Here is a 23,736-nt window from a genome sequence, read left to right on the forward strand (position 1 = left end):
TCACGCCCTGCGCTGAAGGTGGCGCTAAACCGCTGAGCCACCCGGGCTGCCCTTGAATTCCTTTTTTAAAACAAGATTTTATTTACTTACTTACTTACTTACTTACTTACTTACTTACTTATTTATTTATTTATTTATTTATTTATTTATTTATTTATTTGAGAGAGACCAAGAAAGAGAGAGCATGAGCAGGTGAGAGGGGTAGAGGGAGAGGAAGAAGCAGACTCTGGTGAGCAGAGAGCCCAATAACAAAGGGCTCAATCTCAGGACTCCAGGATCATGACCTGAGCCGAAGGCAGACGCTTAACAGACTGAGCCATCCAGGTGCCCCAACAGCAGTTTCTTATAAAGTTAAATATATACTCAGTGAATAACTCAGATGTGACTCTTCTAAATATTTACCCAAGAGAATTCAATACCTGCTTAAACAAAAAGTTGTAGTTGAATGTGCATAGTAGCTTTATTCACACTGCACAAAAAACTAGAAACCACCAATGTCTAACTGGAGAACAGATTAGACAAATGAAAGTATATCCATATAATGCAATATTAAGAAAAAAAGAGTAAGCTTCTTTTTTTTTTAATTTTTATTTATTATTTATGATAGTCACACACAGAGAGAGAGAGAGAGGCAGAGACACAGGCAGAGGGAGAAGCAGGCTCCATGCACCGGGTGCCCGACGTGGGATTGGATCCTGGGTCTCCAGGATCGTGCCCTGGGCCAAAGGCAGGCGCCAAACCGCTGCACCACCCAGGGATCCCAAGAGTAAGCTTCTAATACACAGAACAACATGAGTGAATCTCAAAAGAATTAAGAATTATATAATTATGTAATAATGTAAGAAGATTTACATAAAAGATTACATACTATATAATTCCTTCTATATGAAATTCTAGTAAAGGTGAAACTATTGTGGACAGAAAGTAGGTCAGTGGCTACCAAGGATTGACAGAGAGGATTGACTACAAAATGGCATGAAGGAACTATTGGAAGTGTTGGAAACGTTCTATATCATGATTGTGATAACAATTACATGATTGTATACATTTATCAAAACTCATTAAATCATACACTTGAAATTTGTGAATTTTATTGGATGTAAATTTTACCTCTAATGCTGGTTAACAAAGATTCTAGAAAAGTAGTGGTGGTAGCAACACAAATTTTGAATCATAAAATAGAGCAATCAGACAGCAAAACCAAAACCCTGTTAACAACACATAAGCAAAACTAGATGAGACAATTTTATGGGCTGAAAATTTTTATGTTGAAACCCTCACCCCCAGTCCCTCAGAATGTCACAATGTATGGAGATGTGGCCTTTAAAGAGGTGATTAAATTAGAACAAGGGTGGCATCTAATCCAAACTGACTGGTGTCCTCATAAGAAAAGGAAATTCCAATTTACTGTGACAAACTAGGGATGTGCTGGCATGGAGGAAAAGCCATGTGAGGATATAGTGAGATGGTGGCCATCTGCAAGACAAGGAGGGGAGGCCTCAGGAAAATACAGGTTGACATCTTGATCTTGGGCTAATAGACTCCAGAACTGTGAGAAAACAAATTTCTGTTGCTTAGGGCATCAAGTCTGTGGTAGTTTGTTATGACACTCCCAGCAAATTAATACAGATAAACCCCCAAACATAAGCAAGTGAGGGAAAAACAAAGCAAAACAAAACAATGCATTACCTGTATGGTGACTCTGTGACTGAAAGACAGATCAAAATAAATTGCCCAGAATCTATCACAGAGAGACAAAGGAATAGAAAACAATATAGGAACTATGGGGGAAAATGTAAAAGAACATTGACTATGTAAAACAGTAATGTCCTTCTGGTTTAAAAAAAGATAATAAAAATATAAGAGAACAATAATTTACATTGGGAGGTGGATGGAAAAATGTAGCTAAAGTACCCTAAATACTTTCTAGTGGTACCGGGATGAGTAAAGATATGAACTGTTTTGGAACTTAATAGGTTTTAGTATGCACAGTTTTTCTGAGGTAGCCTTTAGAAAAGCTTAAAAATTATGGAATTTCTAAGCTAGTAGAGGTAAAAAACAAAATGGTAATTTTCAAAAATCCTGAATAAAACAAGGAAGAAACGAATATAGAACTGGCAAGATAACCTGAAAAGCACAAATTAAGATTGTTTATTTATTTATTTAAAGATTTTAATTATTTATTCATGAGAGTCACAGAATGAGAGAGAGAGAAAGCAGGCTCCATGCAGGGAGCCCGACCGGGGACTGGATCCCAGGTCTCCAGGATCACACCCCAGACCTAAGGTGGCGCTAAACCGCTGAGCCACCGGGGCTGCCCAAGATGGTATATTTATTTATTTATTTATTTATTTATTTATTTATTTATTTATTTATTTAAGATGGTATATTTAAAGTCAAATATATTAGTAATTACAGACTACAAATGGACCTAGCACTCTATTTAAAAGACAAAGACATTGTCAGGTTGGATTAAAAAATTATATTGTGTTTTTAAAACACATCTATAACTTACGGATACAAAAAGGTTGAAATTGAAGATGGTAAAACTACATCATGTTGACAATAAACAAGAATGTTCATTGTAATTGTACTACTAGCACACAACGGAAACTTTAAGACAACATGTATTATTAGAGGTGCCTTGTTTGAGGCTCTTATAATTACCTTGTCTGAAGTAGTTAATTTTTTTCATGTTCTTCTCCCCTTATATTGAAACCATAAACCATAAAAAAAATTTTCAGCATACTCTGAAAGGACGATTATAAAGTCAAACCTAAGTATCAAGAACATTACCAAATTTTGAAACTTTGATTAAGAATAATGTAGAGGATAAATGAAGGAATACATTCATCAGTAGACACAGCAGTGATTCCAATAAAATGTAAAGTGAGGGATCCCTGGGTGGCCAGCGGTTTGGTGCCTGCCTTTGGCCCAGGGCGCGATCCTGGGGACCCAGGATCGAGTCCCACGTCGGGCTCCCGGTGCATGGAGCCTGCTTCTCCCTCTGCCTGTGTCTCTGCCTCTCTCTCTCTCTCTCTGTGACTATCATAAATAAAAAAAAAAAAATGTAAAGTGAGACTATAACTTCGCTATTTGGAGTTTCTCATGACCATGGCAACAGATCAAAGGCTGGGATGATAATAAGGGAGAAATAGATTAGTGTTTGCTGGGCTGGATTGATCCTGGCTCTTGTGGGATGTGAAATTTCCAAATGAAACATGGATAGAATTCAAAGATTTCCTTGGGTCTTATCCCTATCATTTCCAGTTGTAAAAACAAACAAGAAACAGACAAAAAACCCCAAACAAAAAAACCTGAAAGAAAGCTAACCAACAAAGATTCTGATCTTTTATGAAGAAGGTTTGGGTAACTTTACCCATAAAAACTTCGCGGTTTGGTAATTAAAAGGGAATGTGTCACAACTATTATTGATAGAAAGGAAGACTGGAACATCTACCTAATTTATATATAGTTATATATTATTATTACATTTCTTTTTCCCCTTTTATGTAGCTTGTTACAACTTAGACAAAAAGTCATAGAATGTCCACACAGGATTCTGACAGACAGAGTAGGTATAAACATCACCCAACTCAATTTTGGTTGAATGAGAAACAGTTCATGAATAAATGAGAAACTTTTTAGATGAGGTTTTAATTTTCAGTTATGGGAAGAATGATGTATATTGGTGGGATGCCATCTTGTGAATATCGGTCACTCATTTGGCTATGCAGTATTTATGTGCTTCTGCTATTACGGTTAATACCCATCTTTAAGAAGCCGAGGTTGATTCTCATTAAACTGAAAATGCATCTGTCTCTTCAGCAGCTAAGGTACAAGAATGGAACCTGGGCTTTGGCACTCAAACGCACCCATATCAGAACAGCAAGGTGACAATACAAAGTAACAAGGATGGGAAATTCCACCTGGGCAATGGGTAACCCCATGTACACAGGTGGCAGTAGCAGAAACATCTAGAGTCTACCACCCATGTTGTTAGTAGTGTAAGCTGGGGATTTGGTCCAGTAGTGGCAGCAGCAGCAGTAGAGACCTCACAAGTTCTGTGTCATCACATGCAGCCTTGTTTTGGGCTCTGCATCTTTGTTCCTTAGCATACTAAGATTTTCTATGAACAACTCAGTATTCTTTGAATTTCTTATCTACTCAAATTTTAAAAAGATAGAACATTGACTGTAACCAATATGTTTCCATTAAAATGGGAAATAAAACAAAGATGGCTATAGTAGAAATTACTGTGGGTGATAATTAATCATAACTCTTCCTGATTTCTGGACTAATTGAGAAATAGACTATTTTTGTTGGTAATACCTTATTGAAAAAGGCAGCTTCAATCTGGAGTTAAAATGTATAACTTAATACTTCACTTAAACTCTAGAAATTGGGAGACATAACAAGCAGAGGAATGGGCCTGCAGAGTAGGTATAGAGAATCATAGCCTGCCCCAAGGAACATGAGAAATTCAGTCACATAAAGGGAGGTGATTTATGTATTTTAACACATTTCACCAAAGAAATAAATCATTTCTCTTACAACACACAAATAAGAGATGAAAACAGAAAACAGAAATTATCCTGAAAATCCAACCCTTCAGTCTGTTAAAATGCAGGAATTATGGTTTAAAAAAAAAAAAGTCTTGCCACTGTTCTCATGTCTACAACATAAAAAAAAAGTGAAATAGGTATAAATACTGTGAGATAGATATAACTTTATCCACAGATTATAAAGATCAAAAGAGTCTATCATAATCAATACCCTAATAAAAGATACTAAGTTTTCAAATATTACTAGCATATCTTAAGTATTATGAAGCACTATATCATACAGATATCAGAAAGATGAAAAGTTGTCAAAAACATTTGAAACATGTGTATTAATATTCACTGAAGTTCAATTCAATGTGAATTCATTTTTAAGTAATATTTAAATCGAATAAAATTCAAAATATAATCCCAGAGGCACCTGGGTAGCTCAGTTGGGTAGATGTCTGCCTTAGGCTTGGCTCATGATCCCAGGGTCCTGGATGGAGCCCCACACCACGATCCCGGCTCAGCAGGGAGTCTGCCTCTCCCTCTCCACCTCCCTCTCTCCCTCTCCTCATGTTCTCTCTCACACTTTCTCTCTCTCCCTCAAATGGATGGACAGAATCTTAAAAAAAAAAAAAAAAGCAATCCCAAATCATTTTTCATTGGAACTGGGTAAAATAATTAATTTTAATAAAGAAGCATTTGTCTTTATTTTCAAGTAAAAATTATGTTAAGAATATACAAATCTCGGGCAGCCCGGGTGGCTCCGTAGTTTAGCGCTGCCTTCAGCCCAGGGCGTGATCCTGGAGACCGGGGATCAAGTCCCATGTCAGGCTCCCTGCATGGAGCCTGCTTCTCCCTCTGCCTGTGTCTCTGCCTCTCTCTCTCTCCTCTCTGTGTTTCTCATGAGTAAATAAAATCTTAAAAAAAAGAATATACATATCTCTATTTCCAAGTAATAAGTTACTAAAGAAAGTTTAAGTCACAGATTGCTGGAAAACAGAGTACAGAAATAGATCTGAGAAATGAGCATTTAATATATAATAAAAGTATTTTAATCTAGTAGGAGAAAGAGGAATAGTTCAATAGTTGTTTCTGGCATAATTGGGTTTATTTCTGAATGGAAATAGAGCTGACGTCCTATATTATTACACCATATATAATGATGAATTCCAGGTGTATTGTTAAAATCTGTGTGGGTGTATACACACCCACATATATGAAAAACTGCACTCTATTCCTTTATCCTCTTCCCTCTGAAAGTTTCTATAAGCAATACCATCCTACGAAACAGAAAATATTGGAAACTAATTTTATAGAAATGAAATAGACAAGAATATAAAATAAGAATGTTTATTGAAGCACTAGTTTTAAATGGAAGAGAGGAAATAGTCTGAAATATCACAGTGGAGGAATAGTTGATTAGGTATTGATAGAAGCACACTTGGGTATGAAATATAATGTAACCATTTAAAAAACTAAATCATTATTTACTGACTAGGGAAATTCAAAATGTAGTTGAATTTAAAAAACACATTACAAAGGGTATCATCGATTTTTTAGATAAATACTAAAAGTGTTAATATTTAAGCATAAAGAACCATATGGAGGATATACGTAAGGTTCAAACATTACTCAGAAGGAAATGGACAGGCTAAGAGAGTGAGGAATAACGAAAGACTGATTTTTTTATTGGTATTGCTTCATTGCTTTGGGTGCAAATGCATTACCTCTAATTTTTGATGAGGAACTCAATGACTTAAAACTGGGTCATAAAAGAATATAAAATTTTATTTAGCAGTCCTCATTTTGATAGTAATGGAAAATATGTGAAATACCTGTTTTTACTAATACCTGTTTTTACTAATTCTCCCATTTGCAGACATTTTGCTCACTTCCACTTTTTTAAAAAATTAATTTATTTTATAGACAGAGAGCACCCACATGAAAGTAGGGGGTGGAGGAAGGGCAAAGGGAGAGAGAGAATCCCAGGTAGATTCTGTGCTGATTGTGGAGCTGGCTGCAGGGCTTGATCTCACAACCCTGAGATCATAACCTGAGCTGAAATCAAGAGTTAGACGCTCATCTGCCTGAGCCATCATGCACCCGACTCCACTTTTTAAAAATTGATCATAAAATACTTCACAGGCATATGCCTGTAACAAATAACTCAATGTTTTGTTTTTTTAACCCTCTAACATAGGATCTAAGAAAAAGGAAGTGGGGAGTGAGGGTTGGAGGAATGGAAGGACAGACCCGTAAATATGGATATAGGAGATTTTCCTTCCAAGACTGGTATCCATCCAATGCAGGAATTTGGTTGCTAAGCATGAAAACTGAGGCATAGAAAAGATCTATTTCAAAACTAATCTAACCTAAACAAAGCTAAGATGTGGGACCTTTTCTTAACTTCAGAATGCTTAATCTAGGAGTTATGACAGAGTTGAGTAGTTGCAAACTCCTAAAATATAGTATGGCTCACAGGGCTAAAATATTTACTACCTGGCCCTTAATGGGAAGTCTGCTAACCTTTCATCTAGAACACAATACATAATGCCAGGAACATATTTGGTGCTAGTTCAAAATTGTGATGGTCGGGTTAGTTTTCCTCTTCACAGGTTAACTATTTTTGAAAATTTCAGTGTGTATATAGCTCAACAATGGGATATGCAAGATACAAAATATAACGAATTTTTAATCTTAGTATGATGTTTAGAATAAAGAATTCTAAAATATTGGGGCTAGATCAAGTCCTTAAAAAAATCCTTACACTTGGGAGCTTAGTTACTTCATCTCTGGAAATATCTTAATCTAAACCCATTCACAACTAAGAAATTCTAACAAAATAAATTATTTTGTGTTGTACCATTCATTTGCAACCCTAAATTTGCTTGGGACCAAGGAATTTGCACTATTAAAAACTCCTCCGATGGAGCACCTGGTTAGGCAGTTGGTCAGGCATCTGCCTTTGGCTCTGATCATGATCCAAAGGCCCTGGGATCCAGTCCCAAATTGGGCTCCCTGCTTGTGCTCTCAAATAAATATAGTCTTTTTAAAAATAAAAAAATAAAACCTCTTCCTGCAAGCCTTCTCACATTCACTGCTTTAGTCTCCAGGGCAAAAGTAAGTCACAGGCTGTTTGTACAGTTGACATATCTCCTTTGGTCTTCAGGGGGTCTTTAAAAATCTGAGCTACCATTTAATAATCAAGAGCTGGGCAGCTTGGGTGGCTCAGCGGTTTAGCGCCACCTTCAGCCCAGGGCCTGATCCTGGAGACCAGGGATCGAGTCCCAGGTCAGGCTACCTGCACGGAGCCTGCTTCTCCGTCTGCCTGTGTCTCTGCACCGCCCCCCCCGCCCCGTGTCTCTCATAAATGAATACATAAAGTCTTAAAAAAAAAAAAAAAAAAGCTATCACACACACAAAATCTGGTTTCTCCCTCCAAAATCAGAAGAGCTGGCAAAATGGGGCCTTCATTTCCTTACATCAGTTATCTGGAACAGGGCACTGGGTATTCACTTAGGTACTGGCTCAACCAGTTTCATTTCTATTTTTTTTTTCATTTCTATTATTAATAGTACCTACAGTTTGCTAGTTTCTTCAGTATGCTTGCATATATCTTCATGGATGATATTAAAAAATAGCTTCCCTTTTTGGGTGTCCTAAGATTGTTCTAACATCAAGTTATATTTGAGTATGTTATGAGATGTCTAACTGTATAACAAATAGTTCCTTAAACAATAATGTTTTAGGAGCACCCAGGTGGCTCAGTCAGTTAAGTGTCCAACTCTAGTTTTCAGCTTGGGTCATGGTCTCAGGGTTGTGATGGAGTCCCAGTTGAGTTTGAGCTGGGTATGGAGCCTGTTTGAGATGTTCTCTCTAAAACAAAACAAAACAGAAAAAAACAAATACTTGATAATGTTTTGCTTTAAAAATAAATTTGGTTTGGTGCTTTGTCACTAGTAATGTTATTGTATTACACTAAATTTCTCATTTTCTGTGTTTTTATAAGTCTTTTTAGAGTTCTTTGAGTCAATACTGTAATTTTTATGTTTCTAAAAATGATTTTTAGGTTTTCAAATCTACCAGGAAGCAGCATTGTATTTAACATTTTATTTTTAAAAAGTATTTATTTATTCATGAGAGACACAGAAAGAGGCAGACATAGGCAGAGGGAGATGCAGGCTCCTCATGAGGATCATGCCCTGAGTCGAAGGCAGATGCTCAACCACTGAGCCAACCAGGTGTCTTTAAATTTTTTTTAAAGATTTTCCAGTAATCTCTACACCCAACTTGGAGCTCAAACTCAAACTTGATATAGAGTTCCATACTCCACTAATTAAGCCAGCAATGCACCCCTAACATTTTAAATCAGTAACTATATGGTTTCATTGCATATCCATTTTTAAAACATAATTCTATTTGTCTTTCCACACTTTTTCATCAGTGTCACAATGTTTGTCTATATTGTTTGTTTTGATATTAGGTATTATATTATATAGTAAAAAGGATGCCAGTCTGAGTAAAGTCTTTCCCACACATGCCATACATTACTATCCCCACTAACACCTAGGATTATTTCACGTTCCGTAGGAAATAAGTGATAATGGAAAATTTTCTGAATTCATTACTGAGTGTGTGTGTCTTTCTTCAATTACATGTCCTGCTTGGTGTTCAGCAAGTTCTGCAGAAACTGTTGTTTTTCAACAAATACTAATAACAAGGAGTAAAATAAGGACCAACATTCACTGAGTATTTATTATATGACAGGCACAATTCTAAGCACTTTATGTATCTTAATTTGATCCTCACACAAAATTTTGAGGTAGGTATTATAATTATCCCCATTTTATAATTTCTACTGAGACAAATATGTATAAAAACACAGAAAAATGCTCAGGAAGGATAAATACTAAACAGATAATGACTATCCTTCAAAAAGGGAAATGGATACAAGGATGGTAGTCAAAGGGTATGTTTGCCTTTTTTTGCAATGTTTAAATCTTTTAAAAGGAAAATATGTTCATGCATTATTTCTGCAATTAAAATACATGATACAAAGATATGCTTAGGGAGAATTTCCATTAGGGCACTGTGTATAATGGCAAAAACTCTGGGAAACTACAATGTCTATCAATAAGATTTTGATAAAATGATATCACAGCAACATAAGGAAATACCAGGAAGCTATGAAAGGATCTCTAGTTACTGTGTGGAACGTTGTTATCAATGTTTTTACAAGAAAGCCTAAGTTTTGTAAATAACAAAAATAAGCCATCTTTGAATAAAGAAGTCACTTCTTTCAGATATTAAAAGTGTTTTACAGAACGTGATGTAAAGAGATGGTCTTTACAGTCACATAAACTTAAGATGGGTTAAAACATTAAAAATATAGCAACTATATACAAATTAGGGGAAATGAAAATTAGGTTATTTCAGCATGAATCCTGAGGTTTAAAATAAGGTTAAAAAGGTGTCAAAAGTGCTGTGACTTTCAGTATTTGCTAGCTTGTATTATCTGATGTCAAAAGAAAAATACGTTTTTATTAATGGGCTTCTAAAATATATTCTACTTGTAGGGTGTTTCTCCTACATGATTTTTCCCAGGCTGAATAAGCTGGAGTCAACAAATAAGATGTTCCTACATTATTCTATTTAAAGGGATTATTATCAAGATAAATTCCCTAATGTTGAATAGTTTTTTTTTTATGTTGAATAGTTTTGAGCTGTAATTAAAAGCCTTCCCCCAGATCTCATATATTCTATGGTTTATCACCAGTACAAATTTTGATGTTGAATAAGTTGTGAGCCATAATTAAAGGTCTTTCCACATTCTCTGTATTCATAGGGTTTCTCACCAGTATGAATTCTATGATGACTAATAAGTTGTGAACTCTGAGAATAGGCTTTCCCACATATCTTACATTCATAGGGCTTCTCACCAGTATGAATTCTCTGATGTCGAGTAAGGTCTGAACCAGAACGAAAAGCCTTTTCACATTCCTTACATTCATAGGGTTTCTCACCTGTATGTATTCTCTGATGTTTAATAAGTTGTGAACTCTGACTAAAGGCATTGCCACATTCCTTACATTCATAGGGTTTCTCCCCTGTATGAATTCTCTGGTGTTGAGTAAAGTTTGAGCCACTACTAAAAGCCTTCCCACATTCTTTACATTCATAGGGCTTTTCACCAGTGTGAATTCTCTGATGTCGTGTGAAGTTTGAACCACTACTAAAGGCCTTTCCACATTCCTTACATTCATAGGGTTTCTCACCAGTGTGAATTCTGTGATGTCGAGTAAGGTCTGAACCACAAATAAAAGTTTTCCCACATTCCTTACATTCAAAGGGCTTCTTGCCAGTATGAATTTTCTGATGATGACTGAGTCTTGAAGGATGTCTAAAGGCCTTTCCACATTCCTTACATTCATAGGGTTTCTCAATGGTATGAATTATCTGATGTGTATTAATTTGTGAGTCATGTCTAAAGGTTTTCCTATATTCCTTAGTTGTACAGTATTTCTCTTTATTATTAATGATTTGCTGTAAAGTAAAGGATGGATGCTGACTGAAAGTGGACATGCCTTCATGGGTGAATATCAGTTGACTGAAGTGTCCCTCCTGAGAGCCATGTTGTTTCTCAAACTGGCCATTACATTCCCAATCATCTCTGAAACTAGAGCACTGAAGGTCATGTCTTGTAAGTCTTTCCATTATCTCCCACTGCGCTGACTCTATTTCATAAATTTCCTTCTTCAGAAATAATTTCTTGGTCTCACATCTTGATTCCAGGACTGAAAGAAAATATGAAAGTAATCACTCACATTTTTCTTGTTTGGGAAAAATAAAACTTCAGTTAAAATGGGAGAATTAAGCTGAACTTTAAAAAAACAGACAACAAGAGAGTCAGGATGGATTATATAGTAAGATGAGAGCAGTAAGTACGTCATTGGTTTCCAAACATTGCTACTGATCAGAATTACTTAGGGGAGTTTGCTGAACATAAGGATGACTTAGTCTCATCTCCCTTGATACAAAATGACTCTAATCATAAATACTCACAAAAAAATCTCACAGCATATGCACACACACCTATAGGAGCATCCCCCAGCATGAACTGTAAAACAAGGGAAATGATCATACCCAAACAGAGTTATTATCAGGATTAAATGAGTATGTCTAAGAAAAAATTCCAGGGATTGGCAAACTATATGGCCTGCAGCACTGTACCAATTTTTATAAGTAAAGATTTACTGGAACATAGCTACATTTATTTGTTTATGTATTGTGTATAATTGCTTTTATACTATAATGGCAGAAGTGAGTAGTTGTAACAGAGACCACAATGACCACAAACTTAAAATATTTATTATTTGGTCCTTTAGGAAAATGTTGCCAGCCCCTGGTTAGATCTATGTTGTCCATTACAGTAGCCATGAGCATATATGTATATTTAAATTTAACATAATTAAAATTAAATTAAAAAAACAAATTTAATTCCTCAGTGGCACTGTCCACATTTCCAGTGTTCAATAGCCAATTGTGGCTAGTGACTACCATTTTGGAAATGACAAACATAGGACATTTCCATTATCACTGAAAGTTCTATTGGACAGTACTGGTCTAGATTTTGTAAATGGAGGCCCAGCGTCTCTTTAACAAATGATAAAGAAATAGAGGGTAGCAATCCAGATGGGAAAATGAATGAATCTAGTATGAGTGGTAGATAGTGAGGATTCTTTTGTGACTAAATATGGAATATATCTGGGGTTTGATGAAAATACTTTTTGGCTTGGAATTCTGTGATGCTGATCTTAGAAGAGAAGAGGACTTAACAAGCACATAAGCACTATGACAGTGATGAAGAACTGACAGGAAGGGCATTTGTAGGCTTAAAGAGAAAGAAGAGAATATAAAGGCAGTGTTTTGTACTGAAAACTCAGAATTACCAGATTCAGTCAATTTTGAACTCACACTCAAGTTAATTATAAGCTTTGTTTTCTTGGCCAAAGTAGTTCATTTTCCTAAGTTCTCAATTCTCTGTTTATACAATAGAAGTAGTAACACTTATTATAAGGATTATAAAGAATATATAAAAAGTATTTGGCATAAAGTAAGTGCTTAGTATTTTAGAGATAGTTCAAAAGAATTTCTACACAAAAATGAGGCTACTAGGCAAGTGAAGTGCTTTTTTTGTTTGTTTGTTTTGTTTTGTTTTGTTTTTGCAAGTGAAGTGTTTTGAAGACCACACTATGGTGGGTAAGCATCAAACCAAAAAAGTGAAATTCTAATACCATCTTTTCTCTCATATAATTAGTCAGCAAATACTGCCTAATATTAGTTCTAAATATATCTTGAAACTCTTCCTATCTTAAATACAATATCTAATACATCTCTTGAACTATCAGGGCAACCTCTTTCTTTCCCTAGGTTCCCTGCTTCAGGTTTGCAATCCGGAATCCATCCCTTATGATGTTTCTCTTACAATAAAAGCCAATCTGCTGAACATGGTCTACAAAGCTCTGAATGATCTAGTTGCTGCCTGCCTCTTCCAACAAATCTCAAGCTATGCTCCCTTTTGGTTACTAAGCTCTATCCACACTGCCCTATTTTGCAGTTCTTCAAATGCTCCCAGGTTTTAATTCCTCTTCAGGTCTTCTCAGAAATTTTTCTTTGTGTCTAGTAGATGGATTTTCCACTCTTGGCCTTGATAACTATTGCCCATTTTCTAAATCTCTAAAGGTCATACTTTTTCAGGCCTTCTCTGATCCCATGACCAGATTATACCCTCTTTGTAATTAATTACACTTTTAGCACTCTCTTCTTTTCCTTATCAGTATCTTCACAATTCATAATTACATATTTATTTGTTCGCTTAATATCATTTTCCCTGAATAGGTGTTAAGGTCTTCGTGTTTACTTCATTTTAAAAGTAAAATGTCTATTGTTTTCATCAACGTGTATCCAACTTTAAGCACAGTATCTGTTACATACTGGAAGATCAACAAATATTTATTAACTGACTCGATTAACAAGTATTTGAATATATAGTCCTTAATAAAAGAAGTCTTAAAAAATTCACACAGTGAATATACACATTTACTATTGTTCCTTCAAGAAGCCCCACTAAAGTGATAGTGACGAGATTAAACAAAAGAAGAAACTCCACAGGGACAAAAAATAGAAGAGGAAAAAGCAGCAACAAAATTTTGGAAACTACAGTAGAAGTAATGGTAATAATGTGTTAACCATGAACACTCTGAAACCTAGGTTGCATATTGGTCCCACTGCACAATTCAGTTATTTCCAAAAATTGCAATCAACAGGTACCTTTGAAAGCAGGGTATATGAGGGGCTGCAAAAAGGAAGATCAATTGAAAATCTTTAAGAAACAGACAGACCGGGATCCCTGGGTGGCGCAGTGGTTTAGCGCCTGCCTTTGGCCCAGGGCGCGATCCTGGATACCTGGGATCGAATCCCACGTCGGGCTCCCGGTGCATGGAGCCTGTTTCTCCCTCTACCTGTGTCTTTACCTCCTCTCTCTCTCTCTCTCTCTCTCTCTCTCTCACTGTGTGCCTATCATAAATAAATAAAATTTAAAAAAAAAAAAAAAAAAAAAAGAAACAGACAGACCTCAGGTTCTCAAACCTACCCCATAGAGCAGGCTGATTCCCCAGCTGATATCCTCAGCAAACTTTCAGAATCTGGCAGCCAAGCTCATTTTATTGATTCCCAGGAAAGAAAGTACAGGATTCCATTCCAGAGAAAACCAGCCCAAGAGAAAAGATCAGATAGGTGATGTCAGTCAAAGAATTCTTCTAGGTAGATCACTCTACAGTGACTACCACCAATAAATCTGCACATCCTTGGATACAAATAAGCTCAGATCAGCTTTTTACTACCACAGTTTTATATGAGCAGAAAACCTTGAATAACTAGCAATTTCAGGAAAATCTTAACATGAGAGATTAAAATGAACAATCTTAAACATGAGATTAAAATGAACAAAGGGAAAAACTCAGGAAAGAGAGACAATGGAGAAAAAATTTAAAATTCAGAAGAATGCTTCTAAAATATATAATCTCATAAAAGAATAATGTCAGAAAAAATATTCAGAGAAAAACATCCTTTACAAAAATTAATGAGGGACATGAGTGGCTCAGTGGTTAAGCATCTGCCTTTGGCTCAGGTCCTGATCCTGGGGTCCTGGGATTGAGTCCCACATCAGGTTCCCCACAGGGAGCGTTCTTCTCCCTCTGCCTATGTCTCTGCCTCTCTCTGTCTCTCATGAGTAAATAAATAAAATCTTTTAAAAATTAAAAGAATGAGAATTAGAACTTACTAAAATCTCACAGAAAGTACAACAAAAAATATAAAAATAGAAAAAATTCTAGAGCTAAGACAAGAAATTCAAGATCTGAATTATAAGCGTTTAATCGTTCAAAAAATTTAATGAGCCCATACTATGTGTCAGACATGGTGCCAGGCACTGGAAAGAAAAACTGAACATTCAAAGTTAAAAATACAGAGAACAGAGAAGATAATGGGGAATAAATAATCAAGAAAATAATACAAGAAATTTCAGATATTTTGTTTCCAGAATGAAATGTCTCAGTGTCCAGACAAATGAAAGAATAAAAATCAACATCATAATACCTCAACTTGAAATATTAGACATTATAAATAAAGAATAAATTCTAAAAGCTTCCAAAGAGATTAAATAGATCACAGAAAAGAATTAAGAACCTGAATGTGTTTTGGATTTCTCAACAACACTAGATGCTAGATTTTAAAAATCCATAGAGCAATGCCTTCAAATTTTTGAAGTTAAGTTTTTCAACCTAAAATTATATTTCCAGTCAAATATCAATGAAAAATGAGTGTGAAGTGAAAACATTTTCAGACATAGAATGATTCATAAAATACACGTTCTATTTACTTTTCTTGCATACTTTCCTTGATTGCTTCTGGAACATGTGCCTCAGAATAACAAAGGAATAGACCCAGAAAGAGAAAGGCAAGAGACCCAAGAGTTGGGGTATACAAATGTATCTGAGGCATCCAAATACAGAAGAGAATCAAAATAAATTCAAAGGAGCATGGTGAAGGGAATCAATGATAATGAAGAGAAATTCTAAGATGATAGCTATGTAACAGTCTCAATTAGGGCAGAAGAACAGAGGGTTAGAGGAGACATATCTCTTAAAAAAAATAAACCAGTTACCTGATGTGTCTGAAGAGTTAAATTTATGAGAGCTACTCAGAAAACTAAGCAATTCTCAATTAAGACAAGGATTAATTATTGATCACTATATTAGACACTTACAAATAATATAACATGTATGTTGAAAATACTGGAATTAAAATTAAAAACTTAACAAGGATTAATTGCATGGAAAAGAACAAATCATACAAGTGAAATGTGATTACAGAGCTCAGCAATGAAAGCTGTTTTACATAGTCATTAAGTGAATTGAACAATAATTTAGAAGTCATGACATAATTATGTTTAGAGGATAAAGGAAGGTGTGTGCTAAATTTTAATCTAAAAATTCCACCATGAAAAGTCAATTATCATTAAAACTAGAAATCGTGAAAAAAATTCTCAGAGGAAGGACAGAAATGGTGACAAAAAAGTGGTGGGAGTCATGGGGAAGGAATATTATATAGAAAATAAACATAGGGCAGCCCTGGTGGCGCAGCGGTTTGGTGCTGCCTGCAGCCCAGGGTGTGATCCTGGAAACCGGGGATCTAGTCCCACGCTGGGCTCCCTGCATGCAGCCTGCTTCCTCCTCTGCCTGTGTCTCTGCCTCTGTGTGTGTGTCTCATGAATATTCTTGGCTCCTGTGTCATAAATTAATTAATCATATGTATGTTAGTTTATTTCTGGGCCATTTGGTTCCATTGATTGATGTGTCTGTTTTTATACCAATACCATACTGTTTTAATTTTGATAGCTTTTAATATAGTATGAAATGAGGAAGTATGATGGTTCCAGCTTTGTTCTTTCTCAAGTTTGTTTTGGCTATTTGGTTCTTTTGTGGTTCTATAAATAAAATCTTAAAAAAAAAAAGAAAATAAACATAAAATATGAATTCTGGAAGGATAATTCGGCAGTGATGAAGATATAACAATAAAACAAATTTCCAGGGATGAACAAAATGCTTAGTAATTAGAGAGTTCCCTTCTGTGTTGAGCAGAATTTATGGAGTTTTAAGCAGATCCATCTTGGTAGAATTTCTGAGGTTCAAAAAAAGAGAAAACTCCATAGAAGTAGAAACCTGATGAGTCAGGACATATCCTACTCATGCATTTATGTTTGATGTTGCCCCCAACAGTTCTCCGAAGTTTTGAATTAGTTATCAGGCGTGAGATATCAGATTTACGATAAAAATCTGGATTTCTGACTTCCTTGAAAGACAACACTATCTGGAAACACTGGCTTGCATTCTCATAGGACAGCTGTCTCCTAGACTTAACAAGTACTTTAAGTCCTTTAAGATGGTATAAATTCTTTCTCATTGGCCAGTCTCCCCACTACTGCCTGGTCCCACAGGGATCCTCTGGTCTCAGTTACCAAGTATTGCTTTTCTTAATTTTACTTTCATTCCTGATAGATTTTTGTGGAATTTGAAATTCTAGATTAACAATTCTTTAGCACAATAAAATATTGTTCCACTATCTTCTGGCCTCTATGGTTTACAAAAAATAAGAGAAACCCAGTCATTCAAGTAATTGTTTCCCTATAAGGAATGCATTATTTTTCCTATGGTTCTTTCATTGTTTTTTGGTCATCCATTTTCAGCAATTTGATTATGATGTGTCTGGTATGGATTTGTGTTTATCTTGTTTGGGATTCTTGAGCTTCTTGAATTGGCATATCTTTCACTGAATTTGGTAAGCCATTTCTTACAATACTTTTTTCAGTCCCAAACTTTCGCCTTCTGGGACTTTGATAAAATGTTAAACCTCTGTTGTCTCAGGTGTCTCTGAAACTCTATTTTCAGGTTTTCAATATTTATTCTCTCCATTATTTTATGTGAACTAATTTTGATTTACCTTCAAATTCACCAACTTTTCCATTACCTCCATTTTATTGAGCTTATCCAGTGAGTTTTAAAAACTTTGGCCATTATAAAAAGAATTTTGCCATTATATTTTTTAGTTCTAAAATTTCCAAGTTTCTTTTTTTATCTCCTATTTCTTAACTAGGTTTTTTGCTATGGAGTTTAGGGGTTCTGTATATGTATTTTAGATATTTCCCCCTTATCAGATATATGATCTGCAAATATTTTCTTCCATTTTGTAGGTCAACAAAATGACAATTTCCTTTGCTGTGCAGATTTTGGGTTTGATGTAGTCCTACTAGTTTATTTTTACTTTTCTTGCCTTTGCTTTCGGTATCAAATGCAAAAAATTATTGCCAAAACTGGTATCAAGGATGCAGGAGCATACTGCCTACATTTCTTTCTAGGTTTGTGGTTTAGTCTTATGTTCTGGACCTTAATCCATTTTGAGCTGATTTTTATATATGGTGTAAGATAACAGTCTAGTTTCATTCTTGCTGTCCAGTTTCCTCAAAACCATTTATTGAAGAGGTCCTTTCACACTGTATATTCTTGGCTCCTGTGTCATAAATTAATTAATCATATGTATGTTGGTTTATTTCTGGGCCATTTGGTTCCATTGATTGATGTGTCTGTTTTTATACCAATACCATACTGTTTTCATTTTGATAGCTTTTAATATAGTCTGAAATGAGGAAGTGTGATGGTTCCAGCTTTGTTCTTTCTCAAGTTTGTTTTGGCTATTTGGTTCTTTTGTGGTTCTATACAACTTTATGATTGTTCTATTTCTCTGAAAACTGCCATTGGAATTTTGATAGGGATTTCATCGAATCTGCAACTTGCTTCGGGTAATATGGATAATTTAACATTAATTCTTTGACTCTATGAACACAAATATCTGTTTGTATCATTTCAATCTTTTATGTTTTATAGTTTTCAGTGTACAGGTCTTTCACCTCTTTAGTTACATTTATTCCTAGGAGTTTTATTCTTTTTCATGTAGTTGTACATGGGATTATCTTCATTTCTTTCTGAGTGTTGATTATTAGCATAAAGAAATGCAACTGACTCTTTTGTATATTGATTTTGTATCCTGGGCCTGCACTGAATTCATTTATTAATTTTAACAGTTTTTTGGTGGCATCTTTAGAGTTTTCTATATAAATATCATGTCATTTGCAAATAGAGAAAGTTTTATTTTTTCCTTTCTAATTTGGATGCCTTTTTTCTTGCCTAATTATTCTAAGACTTCTGGTACTATGCTAATAAGAGTGGCATGGGTAGGCATCCTTATCTTACTCATCTTAGAAAAAAAGCTTTTAGGTGAATATGTTAGCTATGGGTTTGTCATATATGGCCTTTATTATGTTGTAAGTACATTCCCTCTACATTCACTTTGTTGCAAGTTTTATTCATAGATGCATGTTGAAAAAGAAAACTGTTTAAGAGGAGGAAAGGGGCAAAAGGAGTAGGAGAGAGAATTTTAAGCCAACTCCACACTCAATGGGACTTAGTCTCACAATTCTGAGATTATGACCTGAGCCGAAATCAAGTCAGATGCTTAACAGACTGAGCCACCCAGCCACCCCCCCAAAAAAAATTTTTTTTTTTTTCCCAAAAAAAAATTTTTAATGAAACTTTACTTAATGTAAATTTTTAAATTTACATGGAAGACAAAGTATAACCAAACACTTCTGAAAGAAAAGGTAGTGGGTTCTATCTTGTCAGAGATCAGGACTTTTTATAAAAGTAAGACTAATTAGGAGAGACAGATAAAAAGGCCAATGTGACAAGAGAGACCTGTATATACATAGAATTTTAATATATGCAGAAGGAATATGTGGCCTGGTGGATCAGTGGCAAATGGACTTTTCATCCAATGGGGAAAAGATAATGTTTTTTTTTTCTTGATAATTTGATTTTTTTTTTGATAATTTGATTTTTATACAGGAAGAAAATTACAACTGATCTCTACCTCAGACCATCTATAAAAATCAATTATGGGTATGTTAATAGGGCTTTAATAAGTCAAAACATAAAAATTCTTGAATGAAAATTGGGAACATTGGGCTAGGAAAGGGTTTAAGATTCAAAGATATGGGGGAGCCTGGCTAGCTCAGTCAGTAGAACATATGACTCCTGATCTCAGGGGATGTGAATTTGAGTCCCATGTTGAGTATAGAGATTACTAAAAAATAAAATCTTTGAAGAGAAAAAAGGATTAAAAAAAAGACCTAAAGATAGGAAGCATATAGCAAAAAACTAGACTGTCTTATAAACTGTATATAACTTATATTAGAATCATATAATTTAACCATGCTAACATAGTGTATTGTTCATCAAAAGATATTATAAAGTGAATAAAGAACCTACAATTGAAAAAGATTTCTACAAAATATGTTATTGACCAAAAATTAGTATCCACAGGGTATCCCTGGGTGGCTCAGCGGTTTGGGACCTGCCTTTGGCCCAGGGCGTGATCCTGGAGTCCCAGGATCGAGTCCCGTGTCGGGCTCCCGACATGGAGCCTGCTTCTCCCTCCTCCTGTGTCTCTGCCTCTCTCTCTATGTCTAGCATGCATCAATCAATCAATCAATCAATCTTAAAAAAAAATAGTATACACAAAAAAAGTAAGAAATTCCTACAATCTTAGGAAAAAGACAAATAGCCTAATACAAAAATGATCAAAATGGCATCACACAGAAGAAACACTAATGGCCAAATAAAGAAAGGCAACCATCTTTAATAGTAACCAGGAAAATTTAATTTATTTTTATTTTATTATTATTTTTTAAAAGATTTTTTTTTTTTTTTTAAAGATTTTATTTATTCATGAGACACACAGAGGCAAAGGGAGAAGCAGGTTCCCTATGGGGAGCCTGATATGGAACTCAATCCTGGTATCACGACCTAAGCCAAAGGCAGATGCTCAATCACTAAGCCACCCAGGTGTCCCAGAAAATTTATTTTAAAAAAATGAAATAAGATTTTATACTCATCAGATGATTAAAAAATGAAAAAAATCTTTCAGTATCAATTACAGGGAAAGAGTGATACAAACACTTGGAAAATGGTTTGGTATTACCTAGTAAAGCTGGGTAAGTATGTATGCCAAGACCCAACAATTACATTCCTAGGTATATTTCCTAGCAAATCTCTTGCATATGCAAGTCTAGAGATTTATACATTATTATCTTATAATTTTATGTTCATTATGTTATATATAGCCTATTGTGTATATGGTATTTTTTTAAGATTATTTATTTATTTGAGAGAGAGAGAGAAACTTCAGCAAACTTCACTGAGCTCAGAGCCCAATATGGGGCTTGATCCAGGACACTGAGAGATCATGACCTCAGATGAAACCAAGAGTCAGATACCTAACTGACTGCTACCCAAAGGCCCCTTTTCTATACAGAATTTTTAAAAATAAATATACTTATTTTTTTAAATACAAAACTCGGGCAGCCCCGGTGGCGCAGCGGTTTAGTGCCCCCTGCAGCTCAGAGTGTGATCCTGGAGACCCGGGATCGAGTCCCACGTCGGGCTCCCTGCATGGAGCCTGCTTCTCCCTCTGCCTGTGTCTCTGCCTCTCTCTCACTCGCTCTGTATCTCTCATGAGTAAATAAAATAAAATCTTTAAAAAAAAAAAAAATACAAAACTTAATGGATAGGTTGGAGAGTCAAATGGTCATAGCTAGAGAATTTATTAGTGAAACAATACAAAATAAGCCAAGGAATTGCATGTAAAGGCAGTATAAATTGAAAAAAAAAAGATACTAACAATGATCTATATGTTTTAATGTCTAAAAGAATAATAAGAGAAAAAAAGTTAACAGTAGCAGGTAACATCAGAAGAGATGGCTGCCAAAGCTTTTCTATTGAAAAATACTACCAGAAGAAAAATATGAGGAATATAGGTAAAAAAAAAAAACAAAAAAAAACCAAAAACAACTTGAATACATCATAGTAAAACTTTTAGTCCATTAAGGGAAAAGATTATAAAGGAACAACAATCATAGGAGAATATGTTCTGTTCATGGTCATATGGTGAGCAAAGACTTCTTAAAGTGGACAAAAAAGTGGTTAATGTGATTCTGTTTATATAAGATTCAAAAATAAGCTGAGGAAGAATTTCTTACATAAGATCCAGTGAGTGTGAAGCACAAAAGACTGATAAATTTGATTAAAAATAAGAACTTCTGTTCACAAAATGAAACCATAAAGAGGGTTAAGACATTTCAGAAGAAATTGACAATTTTAGAAAACTGGATGTACTTATAAGCAAAATATATAAAGAATCTTTACATGTCATTACGAAAGAGAGACAATCTAACAGAAAGACATTTTAAAAAGACCTGAATAGGCAATGCACTAAAGAAGAATTTCAAGAAACCAATAATGATATGAAATGTGTTAAACTCATCAATAAAAAAGGAAATGCAAATTAAAACCATATTGAACTATATTATACGCTCACCAATTGGAAAAAATCCAAGCGTGACAATACTATATGTTAAACAGGAAACATGAAATAATCAAAGTTCTCATATACTGCTGGTGAGATTATAAGCTAGTATAGACATTAAAGAAAAGTTGAAAAATTGGCAGCTGAAGACATGATGTCTTCTGATCCACTCCCTTCTCTCCTACTACTAACACAAGAAAATGTTCATAGTAGCTGTTTATAATTGTCAAAAACTGGAAACAACCTAAATGTCTATGAATAGCAGAACTGTTAAATAAACTGCAGTATATTCGTATAATGGAATGAATCAAGTCTAACTACAAGTAACAGTATGTATGAATCTTAAAAGCAAAATGCTCCACAAAAAAGACATAAAAGGATATATATATAGTATGATTCCATATATATAAAATTCAAACTCAAGTAAAACTAAACTATATATCGTGGATGGCACTCTTAGATAGTAAAACTATGAAAGGATACAAAGATATTATAGACACAAAGAGATCTGTGCTGGTAGTGCTGTAGTTCTTGACCTGAGTGAGGGTTCCATGAAACTTCATTTCATAACTGGTGGAATGCCCACCTGCATTTTTGTTACATTATTTGTGATAATTTCTAATAAGAAGAATGACAATATACTAACTTCTGCTAGGCATATTGGACAGATGGATAAAACAAATAGAAAAAGAGGCCCTGAAATACAAACCAGCATAAATCAGAACTTACTACTGAACAGGTAGATAAAACAATGATGAAATCAGCTAAATGATGATATGGTGCTAAAAAGTGTGTGTTGGGGGGAGGTTAATTGATTTAGATTCTCAATTTATACCGTACTGCAAAAGACCCTTAAAATGGATTTAAATCGTATAAATTACTGAAAATTTACAAAAAAACCCCCAAGTATTATAAAATTTGTAGAGGATTGTTATTTTTCTAAAATGAGAAATGACAATAATCACTACAGAGCTACAGACAATTGAAAATACATATGGAAGACGCCAATGCAAATTAAAATTAAAAAGTAAAAGCACCTTCTTGAAATGAGTAAACGGATGTTTTTATTTCTTAAAGTCCATAAAAATTGACTGAGAAAATAAGGATAGTAATGGATAAAAAGGATAAAATTTAGTAGTGGACAAGTCAGAGACAATAGGACCATTAAGATGAAAATGTTCACTCTCACTAGTACCCAATATGACAACATGAAAACAATCCAGTGTACGAAGAAATTGTAAAATTTATTAGGGGTGACAATGGCATTAAAGTTATGGAAGGAAAAACATGTCCATATTTTTTAGAACTATAAACTGTGATTATGCAAAGGTGGAATGGCATTAAGTCTTGGATTTACTTGAAAATACTTAAACAACCAGGATAAAGCACTGGCCTCCTGGCTGCTCCATGAACACAGCTGATGCACACCTGCTTCAGGGCCCTTGAATGTTTGGCTTCCTCCCTCTGGAACGTTCTTCCTTCTAGTAACCACATACAATGATTTACTGCTGTATCTCAAGTTTCCACCCAAATGTCACCTAATTGGAAAAGTTTCTCTTACCCCATCCTATAAAACAGCATCCTCCATCCCCTCTCTATTTTCTTTTTCTTTTCAGCACTCACCATTACATGATATATATTTATTTATTTT

At 34.8% G+C, this 23,736-nt stretch overlaps 2 protein-coding genes across 5 annotated transcripts in view; both read right to left on the reverse strand.

Moving 5' to 3' along the window:
* The window catches only part of LOC140609709 (uncharacterized), a 118,914-nt gene that overhangs the window by 90,613 nt on the left and 4,565 nt on the right, over positions 1 to 23,736 (reverse strand). The window lies entirely within an intron of this gene.
* ZNF566 (zinc finger protein 566) overlaps positions 1,075 to 23,736 on the reverse strand; it is a 37,781-nt gene continuing 15,119 nt past the window's right edge. For all 4 annotated transcript variants that reach the window (XM_072769513.1, XM_072769432.1, XM_072769291.1 and 1 more), the window contains one exon: positions 1,075 to 11,344. In XM_072769513.1, the coding sequence (XP_072625614.1) occupies positions 10,320 to 11,264 (945 nt within the window). In that variant the 5' untranslated portion in view covers positions 11,265 to 11,344 and the 3' untranslated portion in view covers positions 1,075 to 10,319. The remainder of the gene's footprint in view (positions 11,345 to 23,736) is intronic.

The sequence above is a fragment of the Canis lupus genome, chromosome 1 (genome assembly GCF_048164855.1).
Source record: "Canis lupus baileyi chromosome 1, mCanLup2.hap1, whole genome shotgun sequence".
Classification (NCBI taxonomy): domain Eukaryota; kingdom Metazoa; phylum Chordata; class Mammalia; order Carnivora; family Canidae; genus Canis; species Canis lupus.